The sequence below is a fragment of the Leuciscus leuciscus genome (assembly GCF_965113295.1).
Source record: "Leuciscus leuciscus genome assembly, chromosome: 1".
NCBI classification, from domain to species: domain Eukaryota; kingdom Metazoa; phylum Chordata; class Actinopteri; order Cypriniformes; family Leuciscidae; genus Leuciscus; species Leuciscus leuciscus.
Genome location: NC_138725.1, coordinates 56,859,241 through 56,883,194, shown reverse-complemented (window position 1 = coordinate 56,883,194; position 23,954 = coordinate 56,859,241). Strand labels below are relative to the sequence as shown.

At 36.3% G+C, this 23,954-nt stretch overlaps 1 protein-coding gene across 1 annotated transcript in view; it reads left to right on the top strand.

Annotated features, from left to right (window-relative positions):
* Positions 1-1,305: 1,305 nt before the first annotated feature.
* The window catches only part of kcnh4a (potassium voltage-gated channel, subfamily H (eag-related), member 4a), a 30,765-nt gene continuing 8,116 nt past the window's right edge, over positions 1,306-23,954 (top strand). The window contains exons 1-11 of the mRNA XM_082136411.1: positions 1,306-2,563; positions 2,868-3,637; positions 10,769-11,002; positions 11,139-11,270; positions 11,373-11,497; positions 16,464-16,725; positions 17,314-17,471; positions 17,816-18,023; positions 19,364-19,558; positions 19,749-19,948; positions 23,476-23,725. Coding sequence (XP_081992537.1) covers positions 3,562-3,637; positions 10,769-11,002; positions 11,139-11,270; positions 11,373-11,497; positions 16,464-16,725; positions 17,314-17,471; positions 17,816-18,023; positions 19,364-19,558; positions 19,749-19,948; positions 23,476-23,725 — 1,840 coding nt within the window. The 5' untranslated portion in view covers positions 1,306-2,563; positions 2,868-3,561. The remainder of the gene's footprint in view (positions 2,564-2,867; positions 3,638-10,768; positions 11,003-11,138; positions 11,271-11,372; positions 11,498-16,463; positions 16,726-17,313; positions 17,472-17,815; positions 18,024-19,363; positions 19,559-19,748; positions 19,949-23,475; positions 23,726-23,954) is intronic.

The window sequence follows — 23,954 nt, the reverse complement described above, 5'->3', positions numbered from 1 at the left end:
ACTTTATTCCACTATTCATTTCCTTCTCTCTGTGCCTCGAGTTGGTTCACGTAGTGTTTTTGCGCAGCGCGTCTGTGTTGTACGTCACAGGCATTACACACATGACCAGCGTCGACCAATAGTGAGCCTACGTGGTGACGTGTAACCTGTCTATGCGTGAAACAGACGCGCTGCGCAAAAACACTACGTGAACCAACTCGAGGCACAGAGAGAGAATGAAATGAATAGTGGAATAAAGTCATTATTTTTGTTTGTTTTTTGCGCACAAAAAGTATTCTCGTCACATGATATACTTAAGATGAGCCACTGTAATTACTGACAGAATTTTCATTTTTGGGTGAACTAACCCTTTAAGTATTTTACTGTTATGTGTCAACAAGATTCAACAAGACATTTTCACCTGGCTATACCCACTGTTTAGATCTGTTGTGGTATTTATGCAAATTAGCACATACGTGATTAGATTATGCACCACAAACAATTTCAAAAAAACTTGTAATAATTTTTATTTTTTTTGTCTTGATGTAAGTAATCAACTCAGTAATTTTCATGGTGATATCTAAAGGTTAAAAATGTTACCCTATTCACGTAAGAAAAAGAACGAATAGGCTATATTTGGGTCTTTTTCGAAACTTTCCCCTAATGGGATTTTTCTGTTTTTTTTTTTTTTTTTTTTCTTACTCAGGACATATTGAGGATACAAAATCAGTTGAGTTTGCTTCTGTTGCAATTTGTTCAACCTTTTTTTCATAAAATGACTGGACTATTACCATACAAAATCATTTGCATTTGTGATTTGAATGTTATTATCTACAACGTCTTCAAATGTATGATATAATATTCAGCATTTATTGAACGCATCCTCTCTTTACCACAGAGAGTTCAACTGCTCCTCTTCATGGCGCTGGTGGCGCAAGTGGCGCGAGACGCTGAGGGCGTGGCCTCCTGCTGCACGAGCACTTCGAGGTCCTGCAAATTTTACGAGTTGCTGTGCCGCGCGGGAAGCCGAAACGATACTTCCGTCGCCAGGCATTTCGGTCGCTTTAATAACGACGCTGCTGTCGGGATTCTAACACTTGGCAAACGCAAAGTGGACGAGAGACGCGTTGAATACCGCCTGCAACAACTCCTGCACGGCTCACGGAATCAAGCCGCGGGAATCCTGACTATGGGAAAGAGGTTCGAGGACGGCGGACACCTGCCGCTCGTGGACGCGGGAGGGACCGAGAGCGCGCCTGTGAGACTCGTACTGAAGCGTCCGATGAAATATCTGAGACCAGAAGATTTGGACGCTTATGAAACACGATGACACTTGTCGCTTTTAAAAGCCACAAAGCTGTTCATTCGAGACGTCAATTTCCAATACGGAAGGCTTCTTAATGTTTTTTTTTTGTTTTTTTTTAAATAGCGTTTTGGATTAGAGTAAAAAATGTTTGTGGATAACATGAGCTACTTGAAGAGACTTTAACGTTTTTTCGAACATAAATCGCATGTGTGCTGTGTGTTTTATAAAAGTTTATTTTTTATTTTTTACATAGCCTAAATAAAAAATCAATTAAATAAAAAAACAAACATTAAAACTCAATTATCTTGTGGCTTTCTCAGTCAAAAATGCAAAATCCTTTGCATATAGTGAACAGTTACTGGTCTCAGTGGGCTTTGTGAAATTTTCTCATTAATAAAACACAACTAAATTTAATAAATGTTAATGATGCGCATTTTATAATAGTCGGTCAGAGCAGAAGCATTATCTTGTTTTATAAAGATGATTTGTTGAATTTCAGTAATGTGTAGTATGTTTTATGGGCAGCAGATGGCAGGCGATGTAAATATTGTAAAATATCACCACAATAAAGTTCGAGAAATATATTAAAAACGATCAAAGCTTAAGGGGTGAGGATGTAACTCTTCCACGACATATCTGTATTTAAAATGTAAGGCCTATGTGTGTGATATTTAATGGTTCATGAAATACACAAACGTGACAACTTGCCCCAGTATCAATGTGACTGCTTGCCTCATCCTGACACTTTTTAGGAGATTATGGAGATAATAAGTGCTTTTCATAAAGACCCATGCTTTATCCCTCCACCCCACTGCCTGTGAAAACAACACATTTCCAGATAGTTCCTGCAGCCCTGCCAGCAAGTATTGACCCAGAGCTGTATCCTTTCAAATCCCCCCCTTATAGAAATGCCTGCGTGTGTTGTGGGAGATGTTGCTTTTGTCTGGTAATATATTTAAATATCTGCTCAGCACAGATGGCTGTTCTGCTTTCCCTTTCGCACCACCTCTCTCTTTCTCTGCACCTAATTCTTGTGTTTCTAGTAATGTCACTGTCCCTTTAAACCCACTTCAGCCCTTAAAGTGGCTTTATTTGTGGTTTTAAGACTCCGTACTGCTCCCATTACAGCCTCTATAACTGTCGCTCAGTCACTGGAGAGATCTCCGTGTGCCACATTATATGGTTATATGCAAAAGATTTTTCTGCAGGCTTTCAGGCAGATTATTGTCTCGCAAACAAATATAAAATTACATCCTCACAACAACAATCAGTGCTAAGGTAAATTTAATTATTATTAATTTGTAATCAATTTACTACATATATATATTTAAAAACAAAATATATATATATATATATATATATAAAATTAAGTTTCTATATCTGAGAATGTTTGAAATATATATAGTATATAGAAATAATATATATGTTTACATACACACATATATTCCAATCATTTTCAGATATAGAAAAATAATAGTCAATTTTTATTTTTATTCATTTAATATTTTTTGACAAACCATTTTCCCTGTGATCTACTTTAGCCATTTTCATTGTTGCTCTTTGTGCTTCTTCCTTTTGAAAGAGAGTGGGAGAGAGAGAGAGAGAAAGAGGGAGGGACAGAAGAGTAGAGAGATAGCAGTGAGTGGAAGAGAGATGCAGTAGAGATTGTGCACCTGCCTCAGAGAGGACACCACTGATGAAAAGAAGGGAAGAGTGAAAAGAATCATCCTACCTTAGAGGACAACCTAAGAAACCAACGAGAAAAAAAAGGAATTCAAAGAAATAGTGAGTTGTGTACAAGCTGTGTGAAGACTGAAGTGAGGCATTGAAGAGACAGAGAGTGAATGCAAGCAACAAGGAAAGAGGTGAAGTCCATGTTTTGAGCAGCTTCTGAGAGAAGAAGATTCTTTCATTGAAGAGAGCGTGCAGAACAGCTGTGCCAAACTGATGGGCTGTAGAAAGTGAACCCAATATCCCCACGAACTTAACCATCCGGACATAGACTGCTGGACGACAAGAATGCATCCTACCATGGGCTTAGTGTAGCTTCTGAGCGCTGCTAAACATGAAGTGCAGAGACATGGAGGATTGAAGTGAAACTGCTGCTGCTGAACTCAGACGTCCTTAACAAGCAGCCATTCGCACCTTGTATGAGCCAGACACCAACACAGTTTGAACCTCGGACAAAATCACCTCACCTCGCTCCCCTCTACTTTCTCTCGCTCTCGCTTTTCTTTCTTGTTCTGTATGCGATGAAGATCTGAGGATTTGTCATCATGCCAGTGATGAAAGGGCTCCTGGCCCCTCAGAACACCTTTCTTGACACCATCGCCAAGCGCTTTGATGGCACACGTGAGTAATTCTGCTTTTCTCTGAGCTTTCACCCTCTTTCTCTGCAGAAATGTGTAAATGAGCCTGAAAGGCATTTGAAGACGTGTTATTTTAGTATTATTGATATATTATTAGAGTATTCATATTTTGAATTAGCTTTTCTTTTTAGATTTTCAGTTTTAGTTTAAGTTTTAGTAATTGAATGTGCTTTTGTCATTATTGTTAGTTCGGTTTCTTTTTAAATAGTTCTATTTATCTTTAATGTATATTTATTTCTGTTTTAGTTTTTGTCATTTTATTACTTCCACTTATTTCATTCAAGTTAGTTGCCAAAGCAACACTTCAAGCTTAAGATTACATCTTCCATCTTTATTTTATATTAATTCAACTTTATTTCAATTACCTTCTGCGAAGGCCAGACTACATTTTAGATAAAACATTTTTATTCATGAAATATTTTTCATAATATTATAATTATGAACAACATTATAATTATGCAGAATACAGAATGTTTTTTCTGGGCAGACTCAGTTTGTACCTTCGTTCAGAGAAAGCTGTTGGAGTCCTGTGTACATTTTAGGCTAATAAAATCATATTTATGCTTAGATTAAAAAACTATGGTTATCATAAGAATTATAATGTTTTCGATATGTTAATTCACCATCAGTTCCACTTCATGAAGCAGGCAGAAATGTTGCCATTCTTAATGGTTGAATGTCTTCTTTTTGTGTCAGTAGGTCAGATGAGGAATTGCATTCGGTATTGTTCTGGAGTCGTGATCTTTTGCAGTGTGCATAATCATGGCTGAGCTGTTTGAATTTGTTTGTGTGTGTACATTCGAGAGAAGTGCTCGAAAAAACCCTGAAGTGTTATTCATTGCATGAACGCCACTCAATGTTCAGTAGTGTGGGAGTTATGCTCTACAGTTCTGTGCAAATACAAGCGAATAAATGATGGAGGCCAGTAGAGGATGGGATAATTTTGTATAAGTGGTCCTCACTCCCTCTCTACCTGCCATCATGTCTTTTGAGAGAACTCAATGAAGGTGAGCATGACTAAACCGCAAACGTGCGATACAGTGTGCTGAAGTGTTGAACTTGCCTTATCCGCTCACAACTGACAGACACAATGGTATTAGTCAGTGTGTTATAGTCTGATCCGTCAATACATGACTGTATGAGATGAATTTACTTACACCATCAATGAGTTCATTCACCTCATATAGTCATGTAGGTTAAGGCCCGTTGACTCCAAGAACGATAACTATAGCAATAACTATATTAGCATACACACCAATGGACGATAATATTCTGTTTATATTAAGTGTGAGCTGCAGGCATGACGTATACCACTTTAAGTTCTCAAGCTCTTTAAAGCCAAGTGGATGTATCGTTCATCTGCTGGAAAAAACATTCAGAAAGTGATTCAACATCTTTCCAGCGATATCGGTTCTCTGTTATAATTGTTGTGTGGGTTTCCCTATTCCCAACAGAATTTTATTGTTATAGTTATCATTGGTGTGAACAGCCCTTTAGTCAATGCTTTGTTCACTGCACCCAATTCCGACTCATTTTTCAAATCTCACTGTTCAACCTGAAAAGCATCCGATTTCAAAACGCATTGAATGATTTGTAAGACTTGTTTCAGTTTTTACTGTTCACACTACAGACAACTTAATGGATTTGAAACAAATTTGAATTGGATTCACTCTGAAATGTTAAACTGGCTCATTACATCGTCTGCTGTAACATGGTGAACACACATGGGCAGTATTTGAATTACATGTATTTGAATTACGTATTTAATTACTTTTGGGTATTTTGTAATTTGTATTTTCCTTAACAAAAATAAATGAAATGTAATTTGTAATTAAATACTTTGAGAGACTGTAATTTGTATTTAAAATACTTATTTAAATATATTGTTTTATTTCGCATATATTAACGTTCATCACCAGGCTTAATAGGACCATAGACATATGAAATACGAATAGGACTACCAAATTGCCTATCAAAGTTTAAGAAAATCACGTGACGTGACACATCCTATTGACCCTGTTCACATTTCCAGGTTTCTCAGAAGTGGAGGGCGTCATAGCAGTGAATTAGAGACTACATTAAATATATTTTTTGTGTTCCCATCTGTTCAAATAACACAAGAAAAACAGTGTTTTCACAACTTTCAAAAACAGTAAAAAAAAATAGAGAGAGATTGATAATGGCAGTCGGAAGAGATAAATATGTCAACTTTGTCAGCAGCGTTAACTAGTTTTGTTGTAATATAATACAAATATATTGTTATAGGCGTAATGGTCTTTTATTATGACAGTATGCGGCAACATGTACGTTAAAAGCGGATCTTCTGCACTAAACGATGAAATTACGATATTCTATACACTTACGAGTTACTCAAAAGACTGTAAATTTTGTTTGTATTTTTGTATTTTCAAATTACTTGTATTTTAATTAAATACTTTTTTAACAGCAGTATTTTGTATTTTATTTAAATACATTTGATGAGTATAAGTATTTGTAATTTGTAATTAAATACTTTTTGATGTATTTGTGCCCATCTCTGATGGTGAATTTGCGGTTTCACTCTTGGTGTGAACACACCATTAGTCCGTGTCTTGTTTAGCTTTTTCACATCAAGTTTTGGTCTGAAAAGAGACATTTTACCTTATGATTGACTTGTAATTGACGATTTCTGGGTACAGTTTTCCATTTCAAACAGTCACTAAGCATGTTCTGGTCTAATAAGAGCTCGCACCATCTTTAACCTGGCCGAATATCAGATTCAATGAAGCATCTGGTGTCAGTCTTCTTGGTTAGACAGTAAGGAGTCTCTTAATGAGCTCTCAGGAGAATTCACCAATAGCCTTTCACCTTCTCAGCACTTCTATGCATGAGGCTATTAAAACAAGAAAAATGACAAGCAGATCAACACAACAAGCAGAAATATTGATATTGTCATATTAACTAAAACATGCAAAAGACTTGCTTTCTCTCATCCTCTCCTCCATAGCTGATGCTTTTTTTGTGCACGGGGATGTTCTGGCGGACGCTGAGGAACAATGTCTCTGTGTGATCCTCTTTAAAAAAGCAATGTCCTTAACTCACTCTACAGCCAATCATATAAATCATATGAATCATTCCCGCTGCCGTTCCCGGGGACAGATTTTCACACTATGAAATGTCACGCTGGGCATTTGCTCTCTCTTACTTTTTAGAACAACCTCCTGCTATCGTGTCACACTCGTCCTAAACAACACTGGCTGTCTAAATTCAGTGTCAGTATGTGCATGTGTGAGTGAAAGACGTGACGTTGAGTATGTGTATGCTTCTCTCTCTTTCTCCTTCATAATCACTTAAATCACTTTTAATTAGCTGCGGCAGACTAAAGATCTGGAGAGGCTTATTAGAACAGAGACGTGCTTGACAAGGCCTTAATGTTGATGTTGTGTTTTTCAGCCTGTTCTTCGTTTAACCCTCTGGTGCTCCTCATTTGGGAGTCACACTTGTTATCTTTTACCGGACACCTGAAAATGAACCAGGTGAACCCAACCCCCGTGTAAAACAAATGTAATATATTTTTGTTCAATAATATTTTTTCTTTTGTATTTTTAGAAGATTTGATGGTATTAATTAATATTCATGCAATAATTATGGTTAATTTCTGCCATTGAAAAAATAAATCGTTTTTTAAAATATTTGTTCAATTAATGCAGTATTTTAGATGAATATAGAGACTACGCCTTTTAAATCCAAGTTTTGAAGTCAGATTAGCGCCATCTGTTGAGAGAAAATAAAATAAAACATGTAATTTCATGGTGTCACTAGCTCTCTATAGGCTTGTGAATTCTCTAGTAGTTTTTGGCCAAAATGACTTACTTTTGAGATGTGGATTTGAATGTATTTTTTTGAAATTCTCAAATAATACTTTTTGTCAAGATTTCTAAAAAAAAAAATTTTTATTTTGATTTGAAGTGTACACATTTTTGCATCATTATTACTACAGTCAAACCTGAATACAGATAAAGCATTTTGTTACACGTAACATTAAAATTAAAAAAAATAAACAGTAATGCTTTATCACAGCTTAAACCATCTGGATCTGATCTCATTTCAACCTCTTATTTCAGTCTTCTGACTCAATTGAGCTGTATGGTAATAGCCCTACCATTTAGATGGTATGGTATGCTGTATGGTAATAGCCTTCATTAATTTGTGTTTATAATTGTGTGGAAGAGAGAGAGAGTGAGTGGGTGGATGGGTCTGTTTTGCACTATTGATGTTTTAGAGTTTCACCCCTTCATTGCTGAGCACCTTTTTTCTGCATCGTGGCCGATTTGTAGAGAATTTTTGTGTTTTTGTCGATTTCCCATTCATTTCTTTTTGACCGAAGAGCACAAGTGTGACTATTTTTTTACGACCACTTAGCCTGCTCGAATCATGCCCTTTTCACCTTTTTTCTGTGTTCACATTCACGTTGTGATTTTTAAAAATTCAAAACAGAATGTTTTCAAAAGTGACCGAAGAGCACCAGAGGGTTGTATTATTGTCTATATCATAAAGTAGCCTAGATGTTGGGGTTTTGCAGGAATAATTTTTTTTTTTTGCCTTTCACTTAGACCTGAATACTGTCAAGTTAAAATGAAAGAAAGTTTGCAAATGGTAGTTATGCATATAGCAAAATATTAATAATTTGATAATGGTGTTCTGCAAAACTTTAAGCATGTTTTGAATCACTATGCATGAAGGCACATGTGATGCATGCAACGGTTTGTTAAATTTTTCAGAAATATACACTATACAGTACCAGATTTATTTATGTTTTAAAATGTAAATGTAAGTATTCCTGTGATGGTAAAGCTGAATTTTCAGCATCATTACTCCAGTCTTCAGTGTCACGTGATCCTTCAGAATTCTTTCTTATATGCTGCTTTGCTGCTCAAGAAACATTTCTTATTATTATCATCAATGTTGAAAACACTTTTGTGGACACCATGATAATTTTTTTCAGGATTTTTTTTCTTTTTCAAAATAGAAAATAGAAAACAATAGACATAGACATCTTTTGTAACATTATACGTTACTGAAACTTGATCTCCATGCTGAGTAAAAGTATTAATTTCTTTAAAAAAAAATCTTACTGATCCTAAACTTTGATCAGTTATTTGTGTACTGCGATGTTAGCCACTTTTGAAGAAAGTGCGTAAATGTAAATGTCACAGCATGTTTTTTTTTGAAAAACCAACTTCATTTACTGGTGTATATTTTCCATTAGATTGCATGGATATGAATATGATATGGATGTGAAAAATAAACTGTAGGCAGTTTCCTGGTAACCTCAGTGACAGAAATAAGCACACTGACATCTTTTTAAAAAAAAAATTTATATATATTTCCATAGCAACCAGATAAGAACATCTTGCCTTAATACCACAGCACATAATTATAGTTTTTGTAGCTGAAGTTATATCATCTCACCATCTTGGAAAGCTGAATCTGTAAAAACAGTTGATTTCTGTGGCATTAACAGTGTCTATCTGAATGGATTATATGGAAAGACTGTATGTGTGAATAACCACACTCACACTCACACCAACTTTATTTTCTCTATAAAAAAACTTGTGAATACAGCAAGTTTACATATACAACGTGAGTTTATATGTACTGCATGTGTGTGTGTAAACATCCAATTTTTTTTTTATTTCCATTTAAATGAATTAAGATTACATATAGATGTAAAATGTACAAATTCAATTATCCCTACTTATAGTTCAGCATTACATGATTATTCATATTAAAAAACTATTCTAAACAAATCTGTACGTCTTATGCAAATGTTGAAGCCTGAAATGTTTCTGTGCAGATTTCAAAAACACAATGTTCTTTTTAATGTTGACTTGTCTGATTTTGGCCTTTTTTGGGCTTGATCTAGCTCTACAGGTTGATATTAGGCATAATTTTGTTTTTACATCTAGAGTAGTCTAACACACCGCATTCTTTCTAGCTTATCTGATACCACAGACAGATCCCAGCCTCTGATAATGGTAAACATTAAAAACGAGCAGACAAATTGGCAATCTCTCATACAATCTTGTATGTCAACTCAACTGTAACAGAATAATTTTATATCAATACTATCATTGTATGAAATAATATTAGTAACAGATGAAGCAAAACCCTATCAGATGTCAAGGGCCTTTCTCTATTGTACGCACATGAAATCTGATCCCCCTGAATAGTTTTATTTGCTCATTTAGAAACCTCAATGGCTTCATATTCTCATACTCCCGCTCATTTATTTGTTCATTAATCAGTGGCGCAGATGCAGCACTCACACTAGGAGTTGATCTGTGGACTGAGGTCGATGGTGAGGTCATGCATCTAACTTACTCAAGCTTTATTTATAGTTTTTCTGCACCAGTGCCGTCTATTGATTCTTACTCAAACATGGAACAATTGAACACATTGATGGATGAAATGTATATTGTAGATGTGTAAAGAGTAACATGATACCAATCAATTGCATGCTTTCAATCTCTTTAACAATGTTTGATAAGGGCTTTATTAAGATTATTTATCGAAGCTCATCTGAATGACTGACCGAACGAAATATGGAGTGGAAAAAAATAATTCTGTGTACGCTTGTTCATCACTAGAGAACAAATACACTGAGTTTCGGTTCATATATTATTTCCACTAGTCTTTTGTGTACATATTCAGGGCGGTTTAATTGGAACCAATAAATTGATACCATGAGGGAAAGGAGGCTGTTTAGGATCACGAACCATATACTTCTTTTTACTCGTGCACAAACACCCACAGTCAATCAATTCTTAAATAATTACCACCACCCCTGCAATACTTAGGGGAAATGAATAGCAAAGTTGCCATGGAAACAGTACACAGATCTTTTAGTTTTCTACCAGTGATCTAAAGAATTCAGAATAAAACAGGAAATCTATATTTAGCATGTTAATGAAAAGGCAAGAATCATGAGAGTACTAAATGGCACACAGTGTTCTATATGATGATGAACATCATCAATTTACTTTGTGCATTTATGAAAGGCAGAGCAAGTGACTTTTTACATCTCACCATTTTCCAATTCTTTCCTTTGTGTGTCTATATTTGGTGTGTGCAGACAGTAACTTCCTGCTGGGAAATGCTCAGGGGAGTCGCGGGTACCCCATCGTGTACTGTTCGGATGGGTTTTGCGAGCTCACCGGGTTTGCACGTACCGAGGTAATGAAGAAGACATGCACATGTCAGTTCCTGCACGGACAGGAAACAAGCGAGAGAGTCACTCAGCAGGTGGAGAAAACCTTGGAAGGACAGAGAGAGTTCCAGACGGAGGTCCGCTATTACAGAAAGAACGGTAAAGACCACTTAAAAGAATAATTCTTCGAAATGCATTGGACACAATGTCGAGATCTGTATGATTGACATCATTAAATGAGATGTTGTGGGCGGATTAAACACTAAAGCTTTCACGGTTTGCCTTCTGCGACCAGGTACCACATTCTGGTGTCTGCTGGACATTGTCCCTATTAAAAATGAGAAAGGAGAAGTTGTTCTTTTTCTCTTATCCTTCAAAAACATCACTGATTCGTATGGCAAATCACATCCCGGCTCCACCACAGAAGGTAACTGTGAGCCAACAAAGCAAAGTTGATCCAAATGGTAGTTGATCTTTTATAGGTTTGGTATCTGATATTTTGACACTTAATTTTTCTTACTTGTTTCAGAGGATGGTCCTCACAACAGGAAGTCCGGGCGAACTCATCTGAGTCAAGCTCGTGAGCGTGGCCGCAGCGTTCTGTACCACCTGACCTGTCAGTTCACCAATAGGAGCAAAAGGAAGCTGCCAAATGTAAGCAGATATGAAACTCACAACAATCATTCTCACTAGTTTTTGTGGAGATGTTTATGTAGTAAACCAGAACAATATTCTATGGAAGCCACGGAATTAAAAAAAATGTTTTTTGCACAATTCTGATGTCATTTTTCAGAATTGCCAGATATAAACTTGCTATGGTGAGCTATAAAGTCAGAATGGCAAAACATAAACTCGCAATTGTGAGAAAAAAGACAGAATTGTGAGATAAAATAGTCGTAATTACCTTTGTTTTTGTTTTTTATTCTGTGGCAGACACAAGCTTCTATAATATTCTCATGTATTGGCTATGTAAATTGCAAGTAATCTGGTATCAAGTTAAAGATGCATAGTCTTTCAGTAGTAATGAAAGATTGGAAAAATGGCTGAGTAAATAAAAATAAGAAAATAAACTTAAAATTTTGCTTACCCTGTTGTCAATAGTTTTTCCTAGCTTTAAGCATAAACCTCTGTAAATTTTTAATTATGATGATTAACTTGTGCTTAAAACAAGAAAAATAAACTTAAAGGGATATTTCACCGCTGGAAAGATGAATGTATTTAAATTGGGTCATTTATGTAGTAGAAATGTGAAATTATTTTAGAAGTTGGTGCCTTCTAGACCAAATGTATCAGAAAATATATTTTGGGCTCATGTGGATGAAAGACAACAACTCCCAGAATACACTTGCTTCGCTGCCCTACCAGGCCACTCCCAAGCCTCGCCTACTGGTTACAGAGGGCAGTATCGGAAGAAATTATACAACTAGGCTACTAGTTGACTCGAAACTGAAAAGACGCCGTTTTACCGTGAGATCCCACCCCCTATGGGCGGGTTGAAAACATGACGAACTAGCTCCTACTACTGGCTGTAGTCTCTAGCCTCTGGCCAAAAAAGCCTCCGATGCACCAAAATGACGATTTTTGCATCATCTGAGTTTTTTTTTCCAGACACACAATACAGAAATCTCTCATCTCAGGGGGACATGAGGGAGGGAAGCACGGTCATTAGATACTACCGGGTTTGTACTGATACAAAGCTTAATGCTAATCAGTGAAGTATCCCTTTAAAGACTTGTCATTGTTGCGAAACTGCTCTGAAACACAAGGTTGAGCAAAAGCAAGGCTGTGTAACCCATTCAAGACTTCGCAATGAGTGACTGAGTTAACCAGGTTTATATAGACAAAGTTAACTCTTAACATAACTCTTTATCATACATAATTTTGCCTCTCATTAATTTAGAAACTGATTTTTTAACTGGAAACCAGACAAGAATACTGAGCAAGAAAATGCAATTTTGCCGAACCGCATATAAAAGTGAGATTATTGATCTCTGCCATTATGTTTGGTAATGACTGACCTTACAAACCCGTTGACACTTTTAAAGAGTAAATATCCTTGTGCTTCCAGCTAAAGAGATGAATCAGAAATATAGCTGTTAAAATGAAAAGGTCAGACTCATTGAATGTCTGGAATTGTGTTGATATCTAGAAGAATATTCAATATTTACGTCCAACTGGTGATTTTTACTCCCATAAATAAAAATTCCAGACACCAGCCCTCTGTACAGGACAATCAGTCCTGACACTTGGAAAAGAGCACACGGTTTCCCAAATCCTTACAACTCACTAAACACCTACATTGTGCTGTATTTTCATGCGTTTTAATCAATTTTGTGTAAACATCTAGCTTTGTATACAAAATCACATCTATTTAACTTCCAGTGATGAATAAATGACTTACAGCTGTATGAAACTACACCAATTTAAAACCTGAATCGTCAACATACCTGAGGAAAAAAAAGAAGATAGAGTTGGACCTTAGTCAAAGTGAAAACAATTCCAAACAGCGTTTTCAATATTTTGTACAATGACGTCCGTTTGATTGAAAATGGTGGATTGTGAAAGCAAGGACATAGAACCTTAATATGGTAGAAAATACTGAAAAGACTATACTTAAAATCTCATTTGTCTTAAATGGCTAATATCAGAAATATCTACCAAAATTCAAATCTCATGTGATTTTATGTTATTTTTTAAGGCTTGGGAAAAATATTGGTTATCCAATTAATGGCTATCTCCAAAAATCCATCTTCTGAAAAAATCTGCCTATTTCAGAGGCTGCGTGACCGTATTTTTAAAGCACTTCCAGTCCTGCATTTCGGATGATCTATGATCATAGCTAGAAGATGCCGTGCTTTCTGAGGATGCAGTCTGTGCTGAATGCAACACAATGAAAAGAAAGAATGATTGCAAGAAAGGTCTTTTATCTGAGATGTCCTTGTGGGCTGCAAGTACGAAAAACATAGGCTACAACATGACCAGTGTAGTCCGATGAACAAATGAGAGATATTTTTAGTGAATCAATAACATACAGGGTCACCAGTGTAGCCCGACTCCAGAAACAAAAGACTCTTATGATGAGCCACTTCTTTTAATGATTCGTTCAAATGAAGATGACTTTAATCAATCCTAAACACTGCTCTGTATAACTTATAGCATTAGCAGTGGAATGTAACTGAAGTATTCTCAAATTAATCAGAATTGGATTGAGAGTTTGTGAATCAGAACCAAACAGGAATTTGAATAATTCTCTCTTGTGGTGAGGTACAGTTAACAGGAAGAGTTACCCTGGCATTTTTTCAGCGAATGTTAAATGTGCTTGCTGTTTTTCATAATGAGCTGTACCTGCACCTTTTCAAAATGTCTCAAGCTTTTTTCTTTCAAATATTTTTTCTAAATGCTGCAGGTGTGTAGAGTCAATGCACATGAATTCCTACTGCACTCCTAACTAAACCTATTGAGCTTTTGCAAGTGCCTTTAGGGCAAATGATTTAATCCACATTCAGCTTGTTGCTATCACAGACATGAATCATTAAGCACTAACTTTTTCAAACTTGTAAGCGATGTTTTTTTAAGACTGCGAGTCTTTGTTGAGACTTTATTCGTTTTTCTGTGAATAGCTACATTTTTATGTAAAGGGGACCTATATTCTCTTTTAGATGGTGTTTGACCACCCTATAATGGTAAAAATCACTCCTTTTTTTTTTAAAATACCCATAATAAGCAGTGTCTCAGAACAAAACCATTTGCAGATTGTAGCTTTTGTGACATCACAAATGCCTAGGCCCCGCCCACAACTGCTGCCGGACTCTGCCCTATTAGCTTAGCTCCTCCCCTGAGTGAGCTGTACATAGTCCGCCATGTTTATCTCCTCCCCAGAGCATTTAACAGCAGCATTCAAGTGATAAATATATTCTTATTAAAGCTACCAAGTTATTCAATCTAGGGCAGTGAGTTATTTTCTGTATTTCTTTTGTTGTTTGATTCATATTAACAGCATAAATAGAAGTAGGTACTGTATGTTATGCTGCTTTCACCTTAATATGCAGATCTAATATACACATGCGATTTCTTTTCCTGCTGTTTACGTTCACAGACATAACTGACTGTGTTTATTTGAACTTTGTGTGTTTTTGACATAATCTTGAGTGTATTTGACATTTTTAGACACGCCGTCTGACATCCAGCTTTGTGCATGTGCTTCGGATGTATGCGCTCAGAAAACCATATATCAGAAGTTTAGGCAAGGCAAGTTTATTTATATAGCACATTTCATACACAATGGCAATTCAAAGTGCTTTACATAGAAGAAATTAAAATAATAAAAAGAAATAAGAATAATTAAAACAGTTTAGAAAAATTAAATAAAATACAGTACAGTACAAACAGTCGGACGAACAGCGGCACAGTGCTCATTCAGTAAAAGTTTAGACTGATATGGCTTTGAAACATGCAGATAATAAACTTGTTACTTTCATGATGATGAAGAACTGCAATGTTACGTGAGCGTGACCACGATATAGATGATAATCAAAACCAAACAGATGTTTTGTTAGTTTTCGGCAGAGTATCCGAGGCACGAGCTGTAAAGGCTCCGCCCTCTTTTGGAAAGAGGAGGGGAGCAGCAGCTCATTTGCATATAAAGACACACATGAAAACAGCATGTTTTTCCTTTCATTCACAAATGGTATCATTTACAACATTGTATAAAAAATGATCTGTGGGGTATTTTGAGCTGAAACACATTCTGGGGACACCTGAGACTTATATTACATCTTGTAAAAAGGGAATAATTGGTCCCCTTTAAAACATTTTTTTTTTTTTATTTTTTTATTAAGTTAACTTTATCTATTCAGATGATTTTAACTGTGAGAACAAAACATTAGCTGAGGTTCAATCTTTAGCAGCAAGGTAGCCCACCTCTGTCCATCATAACCAAACGTTCTAAAAGGTTACTGGTTTGTGCTTAATGTGAGAAACAATAAAGCGAGAAACAACTTCTGTTAGGCTACTATTCGTTTTCTTTTTAAAGAGGTGACAGCACATACACATTGAACATTTGGGCATGCTGGGTCACCAGTTAATTTAAAAACTCCAATAATACAGGCACAGCGTGGCCCACATTCACAAAAGAGATGTATTAAAGAATATTTGGATCAGCCGTCATTAAAGTCAGAAAAACGACTGTCTAAAAAGCTGAATTACTGAGAAGACATCGCATGCAGCTTTTATGATTCATATCAACTCTCAAATAGCCAACTGCTGAGAAATAATTTGCTTGCGAATAAAAAAGAAAACCCTTCCACTTAAGAGTCTCTTAGTAATAATGATTATGTCCTAGTTTCAAACTACTTTTTTTTTCCTGAAATGTGTAGGGTTTATTATAATTCAAATACATTTAGAGGCATTTTGTGGGTGTAGAAATAAAAAGATATTTCTTTATTTTAAGGTTTCTTACACTGGTTATTTTAAGGTTACACTGTAATTATACATTAAAGTATTGAGCAATATTATGGTTTGGTTTGGTTTAATTTATAGTTATTACTACTATAGTAACTACATGTAACATATGTAAAAATGACTATGTAAAAATGAAGTGTTTCCCATGTTCTTTTCACAGCATGTTTTTTCACAGCCAACTCTTCCGGAATACAAGGTGGCGTCGGTGCAGAAATCCCGCTTCATTTTGCTTCATTACAGCTTGTCCAAAGCATTGTGGGATTGGTTGATCCTCCTTGCAACCTTTTATGTAGCTGTCACCGTCCCCTACAACGTCTGCTTCTCCGCCCCCGATGACAGCGAACAAGACAACCCGGACTGTGACTCGGCCTCCAGAACCACCATCGTCAGCGACATAGCTGTGGAGATGCTCTTCATCCTCGGTATGTGTCACCGTTGTTGATTTTGTGGAAAATTGTGTCCTACATGTATCTGTTCTTGGGGTTCATTTCCACCTCTGTTCTATTTTTAAACAGTGTAAACTTCTGACATCCGCTTAGAGCTGCTTTCACCTTAAACATGTTAACAAAGTGACAATCACACCCTCGTTTCCAACTGAGACCATCTTTATAATCCACACTCTCAATATAATCTGCTTTTTACACAAAGCATAAAACTGAGTCTCTTTTTATGCAAAAATAATAGTGCAGAAGCCCTACTGTGACCTGAAACCAGCAGTAACTTAATAAATCTCATGTCCACAGATGTGGTTAAATAATTGGTTGATAGCACTAAATGTTCTATGTAATGAGAATCTGCACAGGATCCATGAATATTTATTTAGTCCAGCATGTACAAGGCTTCATCACTCCAATTAGCACGTTTTAATATTCATGCATCCACCGTCAATATTTGTTTTCAGTTGAAATGACACTGTTTATAAAATTGTGAGTGCTCTGGTGAGTAATATTATTTGATTTCTGAATGTTGTTAACAAATCATATTTCTAAAAAGGGCTTGTCCCCCCCCAGATATCATTCTGAATTTCCGAACCACCTACGTTGGACCTGCGGGTCAGGTGGTTTATGACGCTCGCTCGATCTGTTTGCACTACTGTACTACCTGGTTCATCATGGACCTCATCGCTGCTCTGCCCTTTGACCTGCTCTATTTATTCAACATCTCAGTGGTAAAAATACATATTCAAGTTTTAAATAGTATAAAATATGGTTGTTTTGTCTGCTTTACTCTTTCCTTGCATGCTTACATTTATTTAAAGTGCCTTTTGTTGCATGCACATCTACAAGCAACAACACCAACAAAAATATATTAAAAATATATTAATATTATTCGCATTTAAATAATATATTTTCACATTTTAAACCTCAAACAATTTACTAATTTATTACTAATTTTATAATCATATGCATACAAATTCAAACATTTATTTAGTTGTGACTGGCTGGCATATCTCTTCTATTTATTGCTGGATATTTTGGAAGGCTGCTCTTAATGTGTGTGTTTGTTTTATAGACTTCCCTTGTGCACTTGTTGAAGACGGTGCGTTTGCTGCGTCTCCTGCGCTTGCTGCAGAAGCTGGATGGTTATTCTCAGTACAGTGCTGTGGTCCTGACACTACTAATGTCTGTATTTGCCCTGCTGGCACATTGGTTGGCATGTGTTTGGTACGTTATCGGACGCAAAGAGCTTGCCAGCAATGACCCCCTGACCTGGGACATCGGTGAGGGACTGTATGTTTTCTCTGTGTATTAACTCTACCATTCAAAAGTTCTGGGTCAGCAAGATTTGTTGAGTCTTATGTTTAAAACCATATCAAAAATACAGTAAAAACAATATTATGACAATTTAAAAAGAAATGTTCTCTATTTGAATATATATATATATATATATATATTCAAATAGAGAACAGTTCTTTTTTAATTTATTTAAAGCTACACTGTGTAGGATTTTCTCCCATCTAGCGGTGAAATTGTTTATGACTACCAACTGAATATTACTTTCTAGCTCCTCCCATTCCGAGGGCGTTTTAACTCTATTATTTCAAATCTGCTGGCAGACGTAAGTAATCTCCCCCTCGCATTCGTCACGGTGCCACTGAGTGTAAAAACGCGAAAGGCGAAGCTTGAATTTCCATGTATGTCCCTCTTTGGCTAATGTATTTTCAAGATGGAGGCGCAACATGGCTGCCGCCATTCGAGCGACTCCCTCGTATGTATTCTAAATGGCAGATTCTACGCTTACGAGAATACTTAATTAGTTGGTAGAAGTAATTACACATTAATGAGCACATATCATTTTGAAAGAACAAAGTGTTTTTTGCTAAGAATCAACCTAAAATATTACACAGTGTAGCTTTAAAGTGCTTTTTGTTGCATGGACATCTAATTTTCGCATTTAAATAATATATTTTCACATTTTAAATCTCAAACAATTTACTAATTTATTACTCATATAATCATATACATACAAATTCAAACATTTATTTAACATTTATTTAGTTATGACTGGCTGCCATATCTCTTCTATTTATTGATGGATATTTTTCATAAATATCATAGTGGAAGGCTGCTCTTAATGTGTGTTTTTGTTTATATATATATATATATATTGTAAAGTGTCATTTATTCCTGTGATGGTAAAGCTGAATTTTCAGCATCATTACTCCAGTCTTCAGTGTCACATGATCCTTCACAGATCATTCTATTATGCTGATTTGATGCTCAAGAAACATTTCTTATTATCAATGTTGAAAACAGTCATATTTTTGTGGAAACCATCATTTCTTTCACAGAATTTTTTTTTATGAATATAAAGTTCAAAAGAACAGCATTTATTTGAAATGGAAATGTTCTGTAACATTATAAAAGTTTTTACTATAAGTTTTGATCAATTTAATGAGTCAATTATGATTAAATGTTTATTTTAAAAAATACTGATCCAAAACTTTTGAATGGTAGCTAGTGTAAATCAACTGTTAGCTTCTTTTTTAGATCACTGGATTGAGTTGAAGTTTCAATCCCTTATTTTTTTCTTCTTTTCCTCTGTTCCTGTCATCTGTAGGTTGGCTGCAGGAGTTGGGTAAGCGTCTGGAGACTCCTTACACGAATGGTACAGTTGGCGGCCCATCTTTGCGCAGCGCCTACATCGCTTCGCTCTACTTCACGTTGAGCAGTCTGACTAGTGTCGGGTTCGGAAACGTCTGTGCCAACACAGACGCTGAGAAGATCTTCTCCATCTGCACCATGCTTATCGGGGGTGTGTTCACCAGCGCATATTTCAGGCCTAATGTATAATTAACTTGTTTGTAGGTCAAACAAGCCTCTTTTGATATCCATATTGGGAAAAAAATAAGCAAGTGTTTCATTTTGGAAAGTTTGGTGTTTAATTTAAAATGCAGAACATATTGTTCACTGAGATGATTCAGACTCTCTCAATCTTGTCACAGCCCTGATGCATGCGGTGGTGTTTGGTAATGTGACAGCCATCATCCAGCGTATGTACTCTCGTCGTTCGCTCTACCACACACGCATGAAGGATCTGAAGGACTTTATCCGTGTGCATCGCCTTCCTCAGCAGCTGAAACAGCGCATGCTGGAGTACTTCCAGACCACCTGGTCTGTCAACAATGGTATCAACGCAAACGAGGTGAGACCCAACAAACCGTCACATGACCATGGCTCTTGAGTGAGAGCTGCGGAACATATGTATAAAATATTTACACAGTGGCATGACAGTTTAATTCACTTGCTTTATCTTCAATATTTAATCGTGTGGAGGCTCAGATTGAATCTATTTTTTTTGGGGGGGGGGTGGGGAATAAAGTGTTCTATGGAGTTCATTAAAGAGCAAAATAAAGGGTTAAATATAGAACCCCAATTAACTTTTTTTTCTAAGAGTGTAAAAGCCCCCATCAGAGTTTGATAATATACTAGCATCATCAAATAGAGGACAATTCATGAGCAAAGATCTGGGTCACATCTACTTTCAATGGACTAATTATAGCTTTCTGAGAATTACACTAATGCCGAAAACTGTCATTGTTAAAGCAATAAGAATGGTAATTGGATAGGCCACAGTGAAAAGATCCATATCTAAAGAAAGCTTGGGTGCCGTGTATGAGAAGCTACTTTAAATTAGTAGCTTGTAACTTGGATAGATAGATAGATAGATAGATAGATAGATAGATAGATAGATAGATAGATAGATAGATAGATAGATAGATAGATAGATAGATAGATAGATAGATAGATAGATAGATAGGACACATTAAATTGATCAAAGTAAGATTTTAAGTAAAAACAAAAGATTTTAAATAAAGGATAATTCTATTCCATTCATCAAAGAATCCTGAAAAAAAAATTATATCAGTTTCCATCCACAAAAAAATATTAAGCAGCAGAACTGTTTTCCACATTGATAATGATAAGAAATGTTTCTTGAGCAGCAAAGCACATGAGACTTATTTCAAAAACATTAAAAAGTCTTACCGACTCCAAACATAGTGTATGAATAGTAGTGTATATAAAGAATGCACATAAAGACATTCAATGGTGTATATTTTTTTGTAATCAGAGCAGTCCTTATGTGGTAAAAAAAAAAAAGATAACTAGAATGAGATCAATATAAATTAAATATAACTAAAAATAAAAAAACCAATCCAATTTCTATTTTTGAGTTGGTAGATGATAAAAAGTAAATTAAGTTTTTTAAGTTAAGTAAAGTAAAATATCTTGCAGGGGTTTAAAAGAATCAGTGAATTGTTCTTTTGAGTTGATTTACATGAACCATCTGAATTAACACTGAATTAGTGACTAAAAATCAATCTGACTTTTCTAGAGAGATTTGTTTAGAAGTGTGTATTTAATTATTTCTTCAGCTTGCTCAGCTGTAAAGCTTTTTGCACAAAACAGTATTAAAGGGTTAGTTCACCCAAAAATGAAAATTCTGTCAGTAATTACTCACCCTCATGTTGTTCCAACCCCGTAAGACCTTCGTTCATCTTCGGAACACAAATTAAGATTTTTTTTATTAAATCTGAGAGCTGGCTCACTCCTCCATAGGCTTCTAAGACATTATAACTTGCTGGCCCAGAAAATGCATTAAAGACATCGTTAATATAGTCCAAGTGACTCCAGTGGCTCAATCTTAAGTTTATAAAGCGACGAGAATACTTTTTGTGCGCAAAAAACACACTCGTCGCTTTATAAACTTAAGATTGAGCCACTGGAGTCACTTGGACTATATTAACGATGTCTTTAATGCATTTTCTGGGCAAGCAAGTTATAATGTCTTAGAAGCCTATGGAGGAGTGAGCCAGCTCTCAGATTTAATAAAAAAAATCTTAATTTGTGTTCAGAAGATGAACGAAGGTCTTACGGGGTTGGAACAACATGAGGGTGAGTAATTACTGACAGAATTTTCGTTTTTGGGTGAACTAACCCTTTAAGGCAAAAGTTGCATGTTGCTATAAAAGCTACACTACTATCAAAGCAGCTGAGCTACAGTCACATTACTAAAAATGAAGTTTAGTTAGTATTAGGGCTGCACAATATATCGACAAATCGCAAATGTATATATCGCGATATGCATATCGCAACAGCTTGCAATAACTGTGGTCATGAACAAAAGAAAAAGAGAAAATCACTCGCTGCTCTTGGCTAAATAACTTTTGTAGCTTTAAGAATCAGTATATATTTCTTTCAAACAGTGACAACTAGGGGTGGCACGGTACATGAAAAAACATCCGAACCGTTCGGTTCGCTTGTCTCGGTTCGGTGCGTGTGTGCGTCGCGCGGTTCGCACGGTTCGACGCATGCGCAATGTAGCCTTGTGCCCGTGCTACTGCTAATACAATGCTAAATCATAAATCAGACAAATGTAGAATAACATTACAATGTCCAGCAATCGATTTAAATAGTACACTGGGTTTACTTAGACATTTAATGAGATCAACTCCACTAGGCTATATGTTGTTTTTTTCACGTGAATAAATAGGCTACATAGATCGACTGTTCCACGTACCGGTATGTACTTTAATGGTCCAGTGGCAGAACTTGCCAAGCGTGTCAAAGGTTCTGAGTTCTAATCTGCACTCGTATATATTTTTCTTTTTCATCAAAACCGATTATGTTTATCAGCGGTTGTATATCAAGCAGGGACAGATTTGTATGAATTTTGTTTTGTGATTTCATCGGAACGAATAGAGTAGCCTAGAGTCTCCTCAACGGACTGAAGCGCGCGTCTGAGTGAAGAATGTGCGGCCGCTGCGGTGTGTGCGCGAGCCACGAGAACACTGTATCAGCGCCACTGATCGCAACGGCAACGAGCACTTTGATCACTTGATTAAAAAAAACACATTTCAGCGCTAGATTGCTTCTTATTTAACAAACGAACGAAACGAATACTTTGCTAGTTAACTGGAAATGTTTTATTTATTTGTATTGGTACATCCGTGCTGGGACATAATATCAACCCTGGCAAAAAGTGGTGACAAATAACTGTCCGACACAGCCCACGGGAAATGAGAAGCTGCGTTTTGCAAACACACCCCATTTATGAAATTAATTAATTAATAATTAGATAATTCAGCTATATATCATATGCTGAAGTAAATTTTTGGAGTGTTAAAGATTAAAAGAAAAAACAACAACAAGAACCGTACAGAACCGAAAACCGTGACCCTAAAACCGTGATACGAACCGAACCGTGGGTTTTGTGAACCGTGCCACCCCTAGTGACAACTAAGCAGTGTTTTATTTTTACATTTAATTATTCAGTTTCTGTTGTTAAATAAACCTAATAAACTGAAACCCCAAACCCCGTGGTTTACACTGATGTAAAAATAACACTTCTTACGCTACAGTAAAACACTGATGTTCACTTTCAGAAGTTGTAGGGATGTTTTAGAATGTGAAACACGCATGTAGGTTATACAATTTTAAATATATTTTAAAGATAATTTAAGTTTATTTTACACACTTTAAGCATTATCGTATCGCATATTGATCTGATCTCTAAGAGGGATGAGCTCATCTAATACTTGACTGAAACAAGATTACTATCGCATCGCATAATGATCAGTTTGGACAGTGTTAGAGTACAACAGCCTCTTTGTTTTACAACTGTAAACATGATCTTTGTGGGTAATATCCATCTGTCTACTTGTCCATTAGCTTTTACATGACTTCCCAGACGAGCTGCGGGCAGACATCGCCATGCACCTGAACAAAGACATTCTGCAGCTGCCTCTCTTCTCCTCTGCCAGTAGAGGGTGCTTGCGTTCACTATCCTTGCACATTAAGACCTCGTTCTGTGCACCTGGAGAGTACCTGATTCGCCATGGAGACGCCCTGCATGCGCAACATTTCGTCTGCTCTGGGTCTTTAGAGGTCCTCAAGGACGGCATGGTGCTCGCCATACTAGGTACGTTCCAGAGATGGTATAGAAAAATATCTACATAGAAAAAAGCTGTCCAAGGGCGTTACCAAAATAGTCACCAATTGAAGCGACTTGTCCTAAAGGTGCAGTAAGCAATTCTTGAGAAACACTGTTGATGTTTGAAAACAGCTCGACCAAACACAACCCTCCTTTCATTGCTCCGCCCCCAAAATGCACAAACACGCAATATAAGAGCGGAAGGCTGCATCCGAAG